The 17,881-nt window shown below is 44.1% G+C and overlaps 1 protein-coding gene and 2 long non-coding RNA genes across 3 annotated transcripts in view; 1 reads left to right on the forward strand and 2 right to left on the reverse strand.

Annotated features, from left to right (window-relative positions):
- The window catches only part of LOC310838267, a 466,315-nt gene that overhangs the window by 200,807 nt on the left and 247,627 nt on the right, over window positions 1-17,881 (reverse strand). The window lies entirely within an intron of this gene.
- Window positions 1-17,881, forward strand: part of LRIG1 (leucine rich repeats and immunoglobulin like domains 1) — a 140,240-nt gene that overhangs the window by 101,846 nt on the left and 20,513 nt on the right. The window contains exons 4-10 of the mRNA XM_083723329.1: window positions 727-864; window positions 3,009-3,152; window positions 4,764-4,907; window positions 6,057-6,200; window positions 8,071-8,214; window positions 10,457-10,537; window positions 17,675-17,746. Coding sequence (XP_083579455.1) covers window positions 727-864; window positions 3,009-3,152; window positions 4,764-4,907; window positions 6,057-6,200; window positions 8,071-8,214; window positions 10,457-10,537; window positions 17,675-17,746 — 867 coding nt within the window. The remainder of the gene's footprint in view (window positions 1-726; window positions 865-3,008; window positions 3,153-4,763; window positions 4,908-6,056; window positions 6,201-8,070; window positions 8,215-10,456; window positions 10,538-17,674; window positions 17,747-17,881) is intronic.
- On the reverse strand, window positions 6,819-17,668 carry LOC310838226. The gene is made up of 3 exons (XR_014560826.1): window positions 14,793-17,668; window positions 12,967-14,548; window positions 6,819-7,547 (listed from the first exon to the last, which is right to left on the reverse strand). It is a non-coding gene; the product is annotated as an uncharacterized lncRNA (long non-coding RNA).

Raw genomic sequence — 17,881 nt, forward strand, 5'->3', positions numbered from 1 at the left:
AGTGACTGAAAAGAATTTACATTACTTTGCTCCATTTGACTATATATCTCACCCTTCCCCAGCTTGTAGGTAGGAGGCCTCTCGTATGGCCTTGTTCTTGTATTACATCTAAACGAATAGCTTTGAAGTCTTCCTCCTATTCTGCCTGGTGAACTGTGCTGTGTAACTTGAAAGCTTGTCTATGACAGCATAAAGGTAAAGGTAAAGGTACCCCTGCCCGTACGGGCCAGCGCTGTCCGGAGACACTTCCGGGTCACGCAGCCAGCGTGGCGAAGCTGCTCTGGCGAGCCAGCACCAGCGCAGCACACGGAAACGCCATTTACCTTCCCGCAATAAAGCGGTACCTATTTATCTACTTGCACTTAGGGGTGCTTTCGAACTGCTAGGTGGGCAGGAGCTGGGACCGAAAGACGGGAGCTCACCCTGCTGCGGGGATTCGAACTGCCGACCATACGATCGGCAAGTCCTAGGCACTGAGGTTTTACCCACAGCGCCACCCACGTCCCTTCTATGCCAGCATATGCCTGTCTAATAAAAGGTATTCTCATACCTTTAAAAAGAATAATAATAATAAATCTAATCTAATTGTCTCCATAAAATGGACTGCATGCCATCCTGGAGCCAAACAAGTTAGGAGAGACTTGTTTATTAGATGCTAGTACTTATTTTTAACACAAGGGAGGGGAAAGTGGATTATGTCAGATTCTCCTCCTTTCTGTATTGTAGGAATCGCAACAAGATCTCCAGCATTGAAGCGAGCCAACTGGAGCCCTATATTGCCCTGGGAACGTTAGATCTGAGCTCGAATAACATCACGGAAATCCGAAGTGGCTGTTTTCCAGTGGGGCTTCGTATAAAGGATCTGTAAGTTCCTCCCACACATTTTTTTTTATTTAAACATTTTATGGGAAAGTATCTGTTTATACACCAAAGGCTGACTTTTAAAACCTATTTCTTTTAAAATTGGATTACAGGGATGGATTATAAATCACTTGGGTGTTGCTTTTGTGTGTGTATGTGTGTGTGTGTTTGTGTGCGCGTGTGTGTGCATATTATCTCAGTTCTTTAGGTGATCACGTTACGTATGATGCAGGTTGAAAAAAGTCCTTGTTCCTTTCGCTTGCTCTCTTCTGACAGTTTTAAACAGACAGATGATGGAGCAAGAAAGCTGAACACAGCAGTAATCCAGGGCAGGCAGGGGTCTTTGGTCCCTAGGCTGCTGCATTCTCTTATTCCCACTTGCTGTAGCAAAGAGAACAGGGTTTTTTGGGGGAGGGCAGGGGTTGGGGAAGAGAATGAGCTACAGAAGCTTGATTGTGCACCACTAAGAGAGAGGCCAAATGCCAATTATTTGTATGGGATTTTTAATCAAAGCTTCTCTGCTCTCTTTTTACTGCGTCACATATTATGAAAATGCTCATGCTGCAGGGTTGTACACGGTTGTAAATGTCTGTTTTTATAAAGAAAGGAGAAAGACAAATTGTGACTTCTGGCTTGGATTATGTCACAGCTGAACTATACTGAACGTTGATGTGCGGCGGTTTTCTGATTTTTATTTTCTACAAAGTGGTCTGCAGCAGAAGCTCAGAGGCAAAAATTTGTACTGGTAAAGGCATATTTTTGTAAACATTGCTTTATGTGACCCTCAAGAGGTACAACGTTTAATGCTGTGAAATGAAACTGAGTGCTAAGAATACTGTGTCTTTCACTTTTCACTATGCATTATTGAAATTGAGTAGGGGTGGACAGAACACAGATTGAAATACCACTGGTTAGATTACTGGGTAAATTCCTAGGGATTCTGATTGTCAGTTGTTCAGCAATAGCAACAACAAAAGGCTGTTCTCTTCCCACACCTCCTTACACACATACAGGCTAGGCTATTTGAATCACCTGATGTGTAGCAAATCAGATGGAGATTTATACTTGTTTATCCTAGTTATCCCAGTTGATGGGTTACTTCTTCTTCTTTGGAGATCACTCATAGCTGAGTAAGATTGTCTTCTATGAACACGGTCTTAACCGTGAAGTGAAGGCCAGTTCTGGATCTGCACATCCTTCCACAGTGGGGACATAGGTTTCTGGGTGGGAGTTGATCACGGTGAGGGTTTGCCAAATGTGCCTTCCTCTTAGCACATTTCTCCCTTTTGTCCTGAGTTTGAGCGTCTTCAGAGTCCATGACACCTTTGGTAAAGGCTGTTCTCCAACACTGGCTCACAGGCCAGTGTTTATACAGGTACCGTATTTTTCGCTCTATAAGACTCACCAGACCACAAGACGCACCTAGTTTTTGGAGGAGGAAAACAAGAAGAAAAAAAGATTCTGAATCCCAGAAGCCAGAACAGCAAGAGGGATCGCTGCGCAGCGAAAGCAGCGATCCCTCTTGCTACTCTGGCTTCTGGGATAGCTGCGCAGCCTGCATTCGCTCCATAAGACACGCACACATTTCCCCTTACTTTTAGGAGGGAAAAAGTGAGTCTTGTAGAGCAAAAAATACGGTAATTGACTGTTCCTCCTGAGTCAGCCTTTTGCATCGTGCTTTGCCATCCTGCAAACGCTCATTTTGCACTTGGCTCTGTTTGATGGACTTTGGGTTCTGTTAAAACAAAAAACAAAAAGCATACAAGAATAGAAGCTATGTAGTATGAGCCAGTATTTAAGTCAAACTGAACATAGATGCTAAATTCCAATAATTGCACTCTTCCTGCTAGGCTATAGTATATGTTTGCTCTGTACCCCTTCACTTCTGACATGGGATGTTTCAGCTACTGATTCCTCTGGGAGGTTGAAGGTGCTGAGGTCCCTCTGGGGATCTCTTATCATCAGCTGTCTAAATTGTGCTAATGGAAAAATTGGCTTGGCTTGTCTGTGGAGGGGGAAAAACATTGGATTTTTAAAAATAATAAAAAACACACAATGTGTCTAATGTCACCAGCCACTCAGATAAAGAGTGAACAGCCAATACCTCTGACATAGCCATTTAAATGTTCTGTGATGAATTATTACAGGCACCTGGGGAGCAACAGAATCAGCATCCTGGAGACCAAGGCTTTTGATAGCCTGTCACGATCCCTTCTAACGCTTCGCCTGAGTAAAAACAGGATCACCCAGCTTCCAGCTAAAGCATTCAAGCTGCCCAAGCTAACACAACTGTGAGTAGAAATGTGCAGTTTAATTATCGGCAACCAAACTTTATGGAGACAAACGTTCCCTGAGGACATGCTCACCAAATGCAATCCTCCTTCACGTCCATAAAATGTTGGATAAACTATATTTTAATGGCCCTATGGTGACACCTAATAAAGCAAATTAGGAATAGGTTGGGTTTTTTCCTGGTGGTCCTGCATGGCCTTGAAAAAGCCCTGTTGGGAAAGTAATCTGAAAATAATAATAATAATAATAATAATAATAATAATAATAATAATGGCATTAATTACTTAGAACATACAGTGAAGACCACTGCACTAGTCAATCCAGCCAGCGCATTTATTTTTCTCGTTCCTTTTTGTTACTCCCTTTGTTTCACAAGAGGGCAGTGAAAGCGAATTAGGTCAGAGGGCTTTCTCGAAGCCCTGTTTTCAAGACCACACATGGGTCTTTTATTTGGTAATAAAACTACAACGAGGGAAGGCTGTTAAAGTGTGCGGTTGACATTTAGATGGGCAAAATGGTGCTTTTGATGAGTTAGCACACACGTCGTTGTTTGTGCAGTCAGAGCGCAGTGTGGGCTGCATTTGATCACAAATACACATCTGCATCTGCGAAGGTGTTTTGTGCGCAGATAATTGACCTTTGGCTTCAACATTCGCTTGCTGCTTTCTAAACGCTTGGAACCCGACTCAAAAGGCTGGATCGCGCACCATTTAGTATATGATTTCAATTGACATTAAAAAAACACACACAATGGAGATTTTTATATGAAGAGACAAAATAACTTATGAATCTCTTTTAAATTTTACACAAGCTAACAAGTAGGATTTCGGTCAGGCACTTCCCTCCAGGGAAAGTAACTGGTCACCTGTTCAAACAGTGGATTCATAGAAGATTCCTATTTCCTTCGCTGCAAATCCTGTGCAGGAAACGGGAGTTCAGTTTTCCTCTGTGATAATCTTTATTTTTAGGGCATTCGAAGATAACAACCCAGCTTCTAATGCTGTGCAGCTATGGAGGGGCTACCGTATGTAGCAGTACTGATCCGTAGGGCAGCACAGGTGGGGCAGCGTTGCTCACCTGCCTTCTGAACACAGGTGAACTTTACTGCTGGTTCCTGCGAAGGAGAGGGCTTGGGGATGGAGCCAACCTGACTTTTCTGCCACCACATTGCTCCCTACTTCCTATCCCTTTTTCAAGAACCAGCAGCAATGCTCACTGCTCAGAAGGCCACCTCATCAGCAGTGCCCCTTCACCAGCCTCTTCTGCTAGATTTATAGTTGCACATTAAATACTGTTCTCTGGGCAACCTCAATTAAATTATTTCTGTAGCTGTCAAGAGACTCTTAATACAAAAGCTCAAAGTAATGTTGAGAGTGGTCTTGGTCTCGATAGGGTTGGACCCAGAAGTCTCTTCTGTTCACCAATGAGCTGTGTATACCTTGCACTTGGATACAGTGCTTCAGATCCAAAATATAGGCACTCTCTTGTTTCATGTCCTTCAAACGATGCGTGTTAAGAGCAGCAGAGGTTTTTGGTTCGTGTTCCCCCATCCTCAACCCACTGGAAAACAATGGTCTTTTAACACCCTTCTGTGCTGTTGGCAATTTTAGGGAGCTGAACCGGAATCGCATTCGTCTGATAGATGGCCTGACGTTTCAAGGACTGGACAGATTAGAAGTTCTGAAGCTCCAGCGAAACAACATAAGCAAGCTGACCGATGGTGCTTTCTGGGGTCTGGCCAAAATGCAAGTTCTGTAAGTTAAAAGATGGTTATTACTCATAAGTTCTAGGCATGTACTGCAGATGCCTGGTGGGTAATTTCTGGCGTGCAACTTACAGTAGCATTGGTGTACCAAGGCTTTTGTAGAGATGCAATTTGACTTGATAGCCAAAGTACACCTCTGTCTATAAAGATAGGATAGCCATCTTCAAATATCTTAAGGAATGTTGTGTGGGACAGGGAGCTTGCTTGTTTTCTCCTGCTCTGGAGGGTGGGCCCTGAACCAATAATAATAATAATAATAATAATAATAATAATAATAATAATAATTTATTATTTGTACCCCGCCCATCTGGCTGGGTTTCCCCAGCCACTCTGAGCGGCTTCCATAGAAACCAAAAATACACTAAAATATCACAGATTAAAAACTTTCTTGAACAGGGCTGCCTTAAGATGTCTTCTGAATGTCAGGTAGTTATTTATCGTTTTGACATCTGATGGGAGGGCATTCCACAGGGCAGGAGCCACTACCGAGAAGGCCCTCTGCCTGGTTCCCTGTAGCTTTGCTACAACGGCTGTAGCTTTGCAATGGTTTCAAGTTAAGTTGCAAGGAAGGAGATTCCGACTAAACATGCGGAAAAACTTTCTGACAGTAAGAGCTGTTCGGCAGTGGAACAGACTCCCACGAGAGGCGATGGACTCTCCTTCCTTGGAGGTTTTTAAGCAGTGGTTGAATGGCCATCTGTCTTGGATGCTTTAGCTGAGATTCCACATTGCAGGGAGTTGGACTTGTAAGAGTCTATGATTCTATGACTTTTACTTTAAAGCCACAAGCTTATGCATGCATGCCCATTGAACACAGTGGAACTTACTTCTGAATGCACCTGCCTGGGATTGAGCTATCAGCCTAGAAAGGAGGGCATTAATGGGAGATTACTGTGCTTCTGGGACCAAACCCAAATAATGGCATGCTAAAGCTGGCAGCTGGCTTTGGGGAAGACCAAGGTGGCATGTTCTTGGTCTTAAGAGGTATTGTGGGCTGGCGGAGTGGGGGTGGGGATTAAGAGTCATTTTTTGGAAATAAATGTGGCATTTTGTACATGGGTTGTTTTTTGCTTCTTTAAGTACATGCATGTGAGATGTGAACTGGTGTGTAATATGTTTAAACTGGCCGTGCTTCCAGGAATCTGGAGTACAACGCCCTCACAGAGGTGAACAGCGGCTCCCTGTATGGACTTGGGTCCCTCCAGCATTTCCATCTCCGTAACAACTTGATTTCCCATATCAACCCGGCTGGATGGCGCTTCTGCCAGAAGCTGAGCGAACTGTGAGTTGTCTCTCCTGAAGTTGCTAACGGGCGGCAGTGAAAGTAGCTATTAACGGGCAAAAGCACCCAGTGCCTGGCACGTCTTATCCATGCTCTCGTAATGTCCTGTTTGGATTCCTGCAGTGTGCTGTATGTGTATGGCTGCCTGTGGAAACATTTCTGAAACTTCAGTTAGTGCAGAATGTGGGCAGCAGCCATAGTTTTGACTGGCACTTGCTCACGCACATTACATCTCATCATGCCCCACCAGTTTTGAAAGAAGTTCACTGGCTGCCTGTTCATTTCTGGGCCTAATTCAGAGGGCTGTTGCCAAATGGTTTGGGACCCAAGAAGGTGAAGGGCCGCCTCCTCCCATGCCATCCTACTTGCACTCGAAGATCACCAACAGATGCCTTTCGCCATATATTCTCTTCATCAGAAATGATAGCTGTTTCAGCAAAGGAAAATGTCTTTATGGTGTGACATGCGTTCTACAAGGTGGTATGCCCAACACCAATTTTCTTGTCCTTGAGTTGCCAGACAAAAACCACCTTAAGTATTTTAAACTCTCTGTCTTTTAATTTTCATTGGCTGCTGATTTTTTTTTAAAAAAATGTTTTGCTTGTTTGTTTGTTTTTATCGCCTTGAAATTTTGGATAAAAAGGCAGTATATAAATATTTTAAATAAATCTCCCCCTGGCTTAGGAACCTGCTGCCTTGCCCACTGCTCTGGCAATTGCCTGCTCTTGCTGCATTTCAAATATGCAGAAAGAGTGGCGAAAGCAGTGTTAGAATGTGTGCTAGGCACATGCATCTTTCCAGTTGGCTACAGCTATAATGATGGATATTCTGAAGTTTGCTCTTGGCTATCTGCGGATGACATCAGGAAAGAAACATGCCTCTGCCAGTTCTGACAGGAAACACCTATGCAGAATATCAAAGGGAAGGTTCCCCCCCCTCAAAAAAAAATCAAGTTTAGCATTACCTGCTGGCATTGGATTTCTTTTTCTCCCTTCCCCTGCCCACCCTTTGAAACATTCTTTCATCGCAGGTGAAGAAATAATTTTGACTGGCTGCCATTTCTTCATAATTCAACACTCCAGCCTCTTTAGGAACCAAATGTATGTTGTCCCATGCCTTCTTGAAAGCCATTAATCTCTCCTGAATTTCTTCCAGTGTTCCTCATTGCACCACCGCTGCCTTTGCTCATGCTTACAAAAGACAGACAGCTTATTTGCCAAGGAATGACACTCTGAGTACTTAAAAATGTGTCTGTTTTGACTTAGGGTTTGGCATATGCTGTTAACTTTCATGCACACCCAAGTCGCCTTTTCTTCTTTTTCATGCCAGCGGTGGTGAGGGGCAAATCTGTAAGAGAAATGCAGAGATCTAGAAGTAGGCAAAATTAATAATAATAATAATAATACACTCTGAAATAACAGTGTGCTCATGAAAATAAAATGCTTCTTATGTTGTTTTGTAGAAATAAGATGTTGCTCTCGAAATGTAAAGGTCCCCTCCTGCTTAAGGAAAGCCTTAAGGCTAGCAGTAAAACCTAGTTGGTCTCATTGTTTGCAGCACTAGTGTATGACCCTAGCTTATATTATACATCACTTATACCTAAGTGAAAATGTATCTCTACAAGACTACAAGAGAGCCTGCTTAATCCCAGAACAGGTTGATTTCTGTACTTGTGGGGCCACCCCCAAGGAAGACCCTGTTGTGATACACTTTGCCTATTTGAGGTAGTTTGGCCCCTTTTCCCCTGCAGTGTTGATGATATGATTTACATAACCATTCTTGTCGGAACAGAGGTGCTGCAAAGCAGAGTGGAGCCTGTGGGAAAGAAACAAATGAGAACTTACACTGATATTCTGCTTCTTGTTTTCAGGTCCTTGTCGTTTAACAACCTAACCAGGCTGGATGAGGGGAGCTTGGCAGACCTGGGGGGCCTGCAGACGCTTCAGCTGAGCCACAACTACATCAGTCACATTGCCGAGGGAGCGTTCAAAGGACTCAAAAGCTTGCGACTTCTGTACGTGTTTCAGTTTTACCTTTTCTGTCCCGTTAGATCGGCCCCTGGGGCAACAAAAGGGACTGCTTCTTATATTTGCTTGCGTCCTTTTTCTTCTTTTCTGTTTCAATAAGACACAAGGCCATAGCATAAATAGTGAGGATTGCCATTGATCTGAAGCCCGCTTGGTGTAGCATGGGAGATTACTTGTCTCTGGTACAGCTTTCCTGCCTGAGAGCAAGGGTCCCCTTTCCAGTTTCCCATGCTTAGTGTGACTAAAAAAAACCAAAAACCAAACCCTGTTACACTACTACTGTCTTTGATGGAATACTTCATTCTCAGCTGGAATACATAGGAGCTAGCGATGCTGTGGCTGCTTCTTTCCCACAATTTATCTTGGCGTTTAATGCCTTGTGATTATGCACGCACAATTATTAATCCCCAGTGTCATGAAATCCTTAGTGCCAGTTTTCCGGCATGGTTTTGCGCTGCGGCCAGCATCTATGGAATTAATTTTCTTCTTTTTCCCCCAAAAGGAAACACACACATTTTATTTGAGACAAATGAACAACGTTGTTGTTGTTGCTGTTATTATTATTATATTCTAAGCTTTGTTGAGGCGCTGGCTTATTTGAAAGGAAGCAAGAACTTTCCTCCTTAGCTACCGCGCTGTACAGCCATTTATTCCTTTTATCAAGCAGAGGGAGGAAGCGCTTTTATGTTCCATTGCCTTTTCCGAGAACCACTTTTCGGTCCCATGCATGCTCTCAGAAAGGCCCTTCTCCTAGGCAGCTGGCACGGAAAAGGACGAAAGACTTTCCCAAAGCAAAAAAAAAAAAGCTGTTTTGGATTGCAGCTAATTTGTGGGTCGCCTTTTGTGTCCACTGCCCAGAGAGAAAGTGAGGGTGGGAGAGCAAGTTCTAATTGAATCAAGAAGAAGGCCCATTGGGTCCTGCACCTGGTGAAAAAGAGCCGGGCATGCTTTAATTACAGCCTATTGTTGACAAGCCTTTGGTGGGTGTGAAACTGCTGAAATGCGAAGCTATTCAAATAGAGGTCAGGCCCAGGGACCTCACAGCAGAATGATTAACAAGGCAGTGTGCATTCAGGGCCAGCCAGCCAGAAAGAATAGGAAATTGGCAACAGGGGCTGGGAGAAAGCAAAGTTGAATGCAAGGAAAACTGGGCCAGAATACTGAATCCCTATACTTTGTGTGTGAAAGTACGCAACCCCCCCCCCCAACAACTTTTCATCCCTTGGCATTAAAAGACATTTCAGGTTCCTTTGGAAGAACCAGCATAGCAACAAGCTATGTCTTTTCTCTCTCTGTCCTTTTATAGAAAATGCAGTGTAGAGGTCAACCAACCAACCAACTAAAAAAGTTTGCTGCAGAAATCTCACTCATCATGTGCAAGGTTCCCAAAATGTCCTTAGCCAATATGGCATTATGAGAGTGCATCTTTTCCCACTCCTCCAAAGATAAATTTGCAAAAACAGAAGTGGGGGAATAGGGAGGACCTTTGATTGGAGTAAAACTGCCTTTGTGGCATGTGTAGAACCAAAGACAGTGTGGCGCAAAGAAGTTTGCTGCTAATTGTGCTGATGTAACCTGGTCTCTCACTGAGTGAACTTTTTTTAAAAGACGTTGCCATATTTGCTTAGGCACTGCTTCTTTCCCTTTCACTGTTTCACCACTGTTTATAAGCTAGCCAGGTGTGTTGATTACACCATTTATTTATTCTTTTGGCTTCTATCTGCACAGAATTCTTTCCAATAGCCACATCTGTGTCGACACACCCAGCAAACACCCTGATGCTTGGGATGCAATCTCCGTGCCGTTCTGGCACAGTGATTGTGGCTTTGATTGTTCTCTTCCTGATTTTTGTCTGATTTGGAATAAAGCCCCAGTCCTTTGTTGCTCTGACAGCAAAAAAAGAAAAAAAACAACAACAACCCAACTTGGGCACCAGAAGAAGAGAAACCAAAATCTATTTGAGGCACAGAGAGACAGGAAGCTTCACTTTGGATTTTTAAAAATTATTATTAAATAAAACAGTATGGAAGAGGCTAGACCTATTCAGTTAAGGTTAATTTTAGCTTTTTCTGCAAGTACTGGGCCATCCTGATAAAAGCCTTATTCCTTGGGGACAAAAGAAGAGCCCTTTGGTAAACTCTTCCTAAAGGTTACCCTTAGGCTCTTTTAACATTTTGCTCACAAACTGCGAAATTGATTGCGGGTTTTCTTTTGTCGTCTTCTCTCCAGGGATCTGGACCATAACGAGATTTCAGGCACAATAGAAGACATCAGCGGGGCCTTTACAGGGCTGAAAAACTTAAGCATGCTGTGAGTGTCTTAAGATGTTTTGTTTTTTGCAAAGGGTAGTTTTTGTACAGTCCTTTATTCTTTTTGCGCTAAACACAGCATAGCATAGGGTTTCTTAGAATTGCACGCGGTTCTTTTATTCATATCAACCTTGAACTGTAAATTCGTTACAAAACCCAATATCTTTTTATACTCTTATCATCAAACTTCTAGTTTCCTGCTGTTCAGCATCTGCCAGTGTGCTAAAAAACCTGAGAATGCTATAGACTTTGTGGAAATTCTGTTTTCGGTGTTCAGTGCCGATTTTATCAGAAATGTACTTGGGATGTGGACTGTAGGCACAACACTACACTTGAGATCCATTAGGGTTTGGCAGAAGTTTTGGATATGCTGGTGGATCACTTCAGGCTGTATTGTACTGTTGAAATGGGTGTAGTTGTAAGTGGAACATGGCAGCACATGGGAGATGCATCCTTATGTTGCATCCTCTGCAGTACGCAGTATAGATTGAAGAGGTTTAGGACATGATACAATTGTGCTCCTCCCTTCTATGGCCATGCCCTCATTGACTTTACACCAGCTCCATTGCAAAGCATTTCCCTCCTTTTAGCTTTAGGGTAAAGGTAAAGGGACCCCTGACTATTTGGTCCAGTGGTGGCCGACTCTGGGGTTGTGGCGCTCATCTTGCGTTATTGGCCGAGGGAGCCAGCGTACAGCTTCCAGGTCATGTGGCCAGCATGACTAAGCCGCTTCTGGTGAACCAGAGCAGTGCACGGAAATGCTGTTTACCTTCCCGCCGGAGTGGTACCTATTTATCTACTTGCACTTTGACGTGCTTTCGAACTGCTAGGTTGGCAGGAGCAGGGACCGAGCAACGGGAGCTCACCCTATCACAGGGATTTGAACCGCTGACCTTCTGATCGGCAAGTCCTAGGCTCTGTGGTTTAACCCACAGCACCACCCACGTCCCAGCTTTAGGGTAGGTGGGATTAAAAAACCCTAAATACCTCTGTGTTGATGACTGCCCTGCCCATTTCACCACAGCAAAGCATAGGATATGGTGAAATTCAGTATCAACTCCACCCATGCTTGCCAGTGGAAATCTCAACACGGTAGCGGATGAGTAGTTTTCTCTTTTTTTCATGTTGCAATTCCGAATCCAGGACAAGCCACAAGCCTCTCCTTTGTGTTGAGATTATTATTGTTAATTGTTTTTTATTAAATTTATATGCCTCCCTTCATCTGAGGCTCACAGGGCGGCTTACAATATACAGCAAAAACAAAACCATGCCATAGTAACAAACAAAAAACAACAACTTTCTCCCCCACCCCCCATGTCACATAAGAATGGTAAAGAGTTTAAGAAGAGGGATCACTCCCACTGTTTAACCCATTCTTCCAGCTAACGAGTAGGCAGGCAATGGGTCAGTTTCTAAGAAGATTCTTGAATTGTACTGTAGTAACAGAGTAAGGCTCAGGTGCTTCTTAAAGCAGCACAGCCCCAGGGCAACATGGAGACTCCAAAACGATGGTCCCATTTTACAGGGCCTCGTGTGTAGGTAGGAACCAGGTGGCAGGAAGTAGCTCCCGAAATGGTTGCAGGATGGACCTGTCGCAAGAGGCTGGACAGGTTGAGTTTCACCCAAGATCAGGCACTGAACCGAGAGGACTTTGTTGGGATTAGAAAACAGATAAGCTAAGTATTGGCCTCTCAAAAGCCACGCATCCTGCATACAAGCAAGGGAGGCTTGCAGAGGCAACCTAGCAGCTGGGCCTGAGGTGGTTGGCTTCCAGCTTCCTATTTCAGAGTGTTTAGAGCCCATTGGAACAGTCTACAGCTTGGCACACTTGGTTAGAAATAAGTATTGCCATTGCTGAAAGAGGTGTGTGTGACTTTCTTCCCTCACTTCAAATTAGAAGTTGTTGGAACCCTTTAAAACAGTTGCCAAGCAACCACAAAAGGCCACAGAACCCAGATTTTGCCAACTCCATAAACAGACTCTGGCCTTTTCTCCTTCTCTGGGAAAATGCATAGCCGTAGCCTAATATGTAGCCATGCCAGCAAAATCATATTAATACCCCCACTTCTTCCTGCCCCCTCCATTTTGGTGTAAGTGCAGTATTTTAAGATTTCAGTGAATTGACAGCAGCCGATAAGCTCAGAGGAGTCCATGGTGTCAAGTGGTATAGTTTAAGAAGCACACACATGCACTCACTCTTTGGCTCACGACTTATTTTAGACCGTAATTGTTAGATTATTGGTGGGTTATTTGCAGCTATTCATTAAAAAGTCATCAAAGATTAACTTGGGTATATGATAAGCATTATTTTTCCGTCAGGCAGGGTCCTGTGTTTAAACGGTCGACCAAATGGATTAGCATAAGGGGGAGGCGTGGGGTGGGGGGTGGGCAGACACTTAGGAGGAAACCTTCGAATGAATTAATAATTACCTCAGCACTTTGGAGATGGCTTTAAAAGCTGCTCCCCTTTTGATCTGTTGTGGATAAGCTTCTGAAAGGGTTTCTCAACGAGCCCTGCAGTGCTTTGTTCAGCATATTGGAGGTGTTAAACGGGCAGAAAGGGGCAGGCCAAGTCGCTAGGCTGCCCTGCATTATGGATGAGGCCCTTCACACTGGGGGGGGGGGGGGAGAGCGGGCCCTGCATTACAACAGTGCCTTGGAAGAAGAGTGAACGACAATTCTGCTCACCCCTACTGGTTATTGAGACTTTGTATTCAAAATACCCACCTCTCTTCTTAATAGAAGGCAAGTGGAAAGCAGGCCAAAACGAGCATAAGAAATGCAAATCTCATTTTTTCATTAAAAAAACCCATAATGCTACGGATCACAGTGAAAGAACTAAAATTCAAGCGATCGAAAACTCTGAAGGAGAGCAGAAGAACCTTCAGTTACCTGTCATTAAAAAGTCCTCCAGATAAGAGATTTTTTTACTTGGGTGCCAAACTGAATGGTGCCAAGTGGATGTCTCTTGGGAAGCTGTTCTACAGCTTGGGTGCCACCACTGAGAAGGCCCTGTCCCTGGTAATTGGCTACTGTTCCTTGGATGATGACCTCAGTAAAAAGGCAGGTTCACACTGGAGGAGGCAACCATCACTGAGGAACTAAAACCAACTTCCATTTATCTGATATTGAGCTGAGGATGCAGTCTAAACTCTCAGCTAGGCCACACAGGGCTGTGCAGTAGGGTCTCAGCCAAGTTCAGAGAAAGCCTTGCATAAAGTTCAGGCTTAAGAGCGAAGAAGCGGAGTCTGAGTCGAGTCACATAATGCTTTGGACTACCACGTTTCTGTTTGGACTGCAGCCAGGCAACAGGGTGCTTCCACATAGTCGGCTATGTGGACTAGTTTCCTTCTTTCCCATGAGATAGCTATTGTGTTTACTTTTTGGGAGCAGGGATGGGGAGAAGCAGCAGCAGCAGCTAGCAAGCAGCCAACATGCAACCAGAATTAAAGCTTGAAATCAAGGGCTGGCAGAAAATAGGTCAGCTACGTGGGAAGGACTTGTCCAACTAGGAAGCTGCTTTATACAATGTCAGGCGATTGGTCCATATATTACAAAAAGAGACAGAAGGCAGTCTAATTATTCAGGCTACCATAATGACTTTGAAAAGGGGTGTTGGTTCCCTTTTCAGTCCCCAATGATAGAGCTGCCTGTTACGGAACTCCTGGAAATAATCAGGGAAAAGTGCTCAGAATACTCTTGTCAGAAATTTGGCTTTCTCACACCTCTGTAGTTCCCAGTGCTCCATTGAGGAAAACCATGGCAATTAAATCCATTTCTTATGATTTGAAGTGAGGACATGACCTGACTCCATCACAGCTCAACAATGGATCAGGAAGAGCATAGGCTAACCCTAAACTGTTTAGAGGGAGGAAGGGTTCCCAAACATCTTTGCCAAGCCCCTCAAAAGTTCAAGCCACAATTAGCTCCTCTCGTCTGGTCATCTTATATTTTAAATTATTATTTGCCCTCTTGAGACACACAGTTTTGTGAGAATGCAGTACAGTGGTACCTCGGGTTAAGTACTTAATTCATTCCGGAGGTCCGTTCTTAACCTGAAACTGTTCTTAACCTGAAGCACCACTTGAGCTAATGGGGCCTCCCGCTGCCGCCGCACCGCCAGAGCACGATTTCTGTTCTCATCCTGAAGCAAAATTCTTAACCCGAGGTACTATTTCTGGATTAGTGGAGTCTGTAACCTGAAGTGTTTGTAACCCGAAGCGTATGTAACCCGAGGTACCACTGTACTGGGTTACGTATAGCGTACATACTTGTCTTAGAGAACAGATGTATGAGCTTTTTACCCAAATGCTGCTTTTAAGGACTAAACCGAGAAGAAGCACAGGAGCTGAAGCATCAACAAGGCTTGGGCTGGCGTACGTGGGTAGTTAGTTCATGCAGCCAAGTTGCCCTTTCCTATGTACCGTTTGCCAACTCCTCGTCTGATCCACTAGCTTTGGCTAGGTGTGGCTGAGAAGCAATGTGCCAGGAAAGGCATATCTGAAAGTTGCAGGGTGTGTTCTTTGTGGAAGTGGCCACATGTGCGGGTCGCTTACATAAACTACAAAGATAATTACATGGGCTGTTCCCAGCTCTGGAAACGACAGGCCATTTGCAAGTCGCACCACATGTTTAGTTTGCCCAGGTAGAGCTGTCTGTCCATGTGCAGTTTGCTTATGGAAACTGAATTGCTATGAGGTGATCCTGCCCAATGTTTTATCTCCAGAATCAGTTCCAACAGTGGGCTCTCGGTTTTACAGACTGGAAGATCTTTAGTAGGGTAACTTTCTCTCACATCTGTTCCAACCTAGGCACATGGGGTGGAATTCAACTAAGTGGTTGCATCCACGGAATGAGGTCTACTCATGTCTCTTCCCCCATGCCACCTAAATCTGGAGGGTTGAAGGAACACCTAGAACGGGTTTAAGGAGGGCATGGAACACACAGGGAGAGGAGATGGGAGACTGCACCATCGGCACAAGAATTTCTGCTTGCCCAGTGGAACAGCCTTAACTGCACAACATTGAATTCCACCCTCAGTTTGGATTCAGTCTGTTGCCTCCAGTTTTTAGGACATTGCTAGATGTACAGTTTTGTTCCGGAATAAGAGAGCTGCATTACAATTCCCGCCTGCTTGCTCACCACTTTTAGATACTGGCCTTGATAAAGTAAGCCAGAAGCTGTATTGGTTCTGAATATGAGCAACTAATAATACTGTGTGAGAAATCTAGCAAGACAGAGCAGCATATCTATAGAAGACAGTTTTGATTTTCTCCATTTACCCACAGGTGAATTCCTATCCCAGAATCTATCCATTGCTCCAGTCATAGATTCACAAGGTGGGGTGTCTTTCTGACTCCCATAGTCTTCCATATTCTTGGGCATGCTGTCATGCTTCATCACATCTTTATTCAGGGTAGAGAGTTACTGGGATACACTTAGTGAAAATTGAAATGCAATAAGCATTCCAGGACTCATCATATAATACTCCTGAGTTGATTTATTGTAGAATTTTAATCTCTTCTGTCATCAGGAATCAGGATGAGGCTACATTACATTAAAAAAACAACCCAAGGAAAACACTAGAAATCAGATATAAATAACAGGATACCTCTGTGCCAATTTAGTCCCAGCTATTAAGACACCAAGCAACACAAGAAAGCCGCTAAAGCGTTTACCAGATTGTGGGAATCCAGATTTGATTTCATGACCAGGCCAGGTCTAATGCCTCCCTACTGCATTTCTGTGTGTACGAGGAGGGTGGAACCAAGCAGCAAACGCTTCCTCTTGGAACTTAATGTAACTTGAATAGCTTTTACTTTTAAAACCTGCTAGCTCTCATGCTGCGGAGGATGGTTAAGGATGTGGCAGCAGCATATTGCAGAGAGTTAGAAGGCTAAAAACTAAACCCACATGATATGTCGCAGTGGGACTGTGGCTTGCCAAGTCACATGGATTTGGGGATATAATGACTCAACATTTTGAATGGCAGAAACTAGCAATACCAAGCCTTTTGGTCATCCTGGCTCTTTGGCCTGGACTCAGGTAGTAAAATGAGTTTTCTATATATTATAAAAGTACAGGCTCCCACCCTGGCTCAGTCACAGACTCAAGTACATTCATTTGGAAACAAATTAATGGGGATAAAGCAGGGGAGAAATGATCTACCTAAAAACACATTGTGTGTCGTGTGGTCACAGAAATCCATATTCAGCTGCCACACAAATTGTCCCCTCTTTAATTAAAAAACCTAATTACTCCATGCAATTCTTCACCGGGGGGGGGGGGGGACATGTGGAATGGTTAGGGTCAGTTATTTACCATCAGATGGGAAGCATAGAAGGAGCTCTTTTATCAACTGCTTAGAGATTTTACTGACAATTAAAAGGTGTAGTACATATTGTTAAATAAATAAAAAACCCCTAAAATAAAGGGCTTTATTAGGCAGAGGGCATTGCTCTAAGACACCTTATATCTTTTAATGCTCTAAAGTGCCTAGTTTGTTTTAGGTGCATAATAAATAGTCTCTAGAGGGATGAGGGGGATGTGTGCAGGACAAAGATACCTTGTCCCTTGGAGCATCACCTTAATCCACTGTGATGGTTTTAGCTGTTTCTTCAGAAGCCTATCAGGGCTTCTCCCCATCCCTGCCCACCTGATGTGTGGCAAGGAAGTCACAGGATTATTTGGGTCTCTATTGCAAGCCATTTATTACCAGCTGCGAAAAGATCAGGAGTGAAATGAGGCGAGTCCAGTGTCTCGTTTAAACCGTGTTCTTGCTGATAACTGAAGGTCAACTCATATTCTGACTCCCCTTTCCCCGGCAACCCGAGCGAACCTGCATTTCTTAATTCAGCACAGCATGCCCCGTGTAAAGCTATCATCACTATTAAGTTCTAATAAAGATAAAAGTATTTAATTTCAGGGAAGGGGGGAGAGAGAGTACGCATACTTCGGCTTCCTTAATCTGCACAGATCGTATTTCCAGTGCCTTACATGGAGATGTTTCATCAGATAGAGCCACGCTAATTGGGGTCTTTTCATTTTCTTTTCTTTTTTCTCCTCTCTCTCTCTCTCCCTCCCTCCCCCCCCACCTCCCCAAACTGCTTATCTGACGCTGGGTGTTTTGAAACTACAGAACTCTGTTTGGAAACAAGATCAAGTCTGTGGCCAAGGAGGCATTCTCAGGCTTGGAGGCCCTGGAACACCTGTGAGTAACCCACAATGCTTTGCAGTTTTGAAGAGAAGTGGCTGGGTGGGAGAAGGGAAGCCTGCCAGAAGTGGCTGCTGGAGAGGCCTGCGAGCAATTTAATAGCATCTTTGTAAGCTGAGAAGCCAGTCCGTT

This window comes from Podarcis gaigeae (assembly GCF_964106915.1).
Source record: "Podarcis gaigeae genome assembly, chromosome: 2".
NCBI lineage: Eukaryota > Metazoa > Chordata > Lepidosauria > Squamata > Lacertidae > Podarcis > Podarcis gaigeae.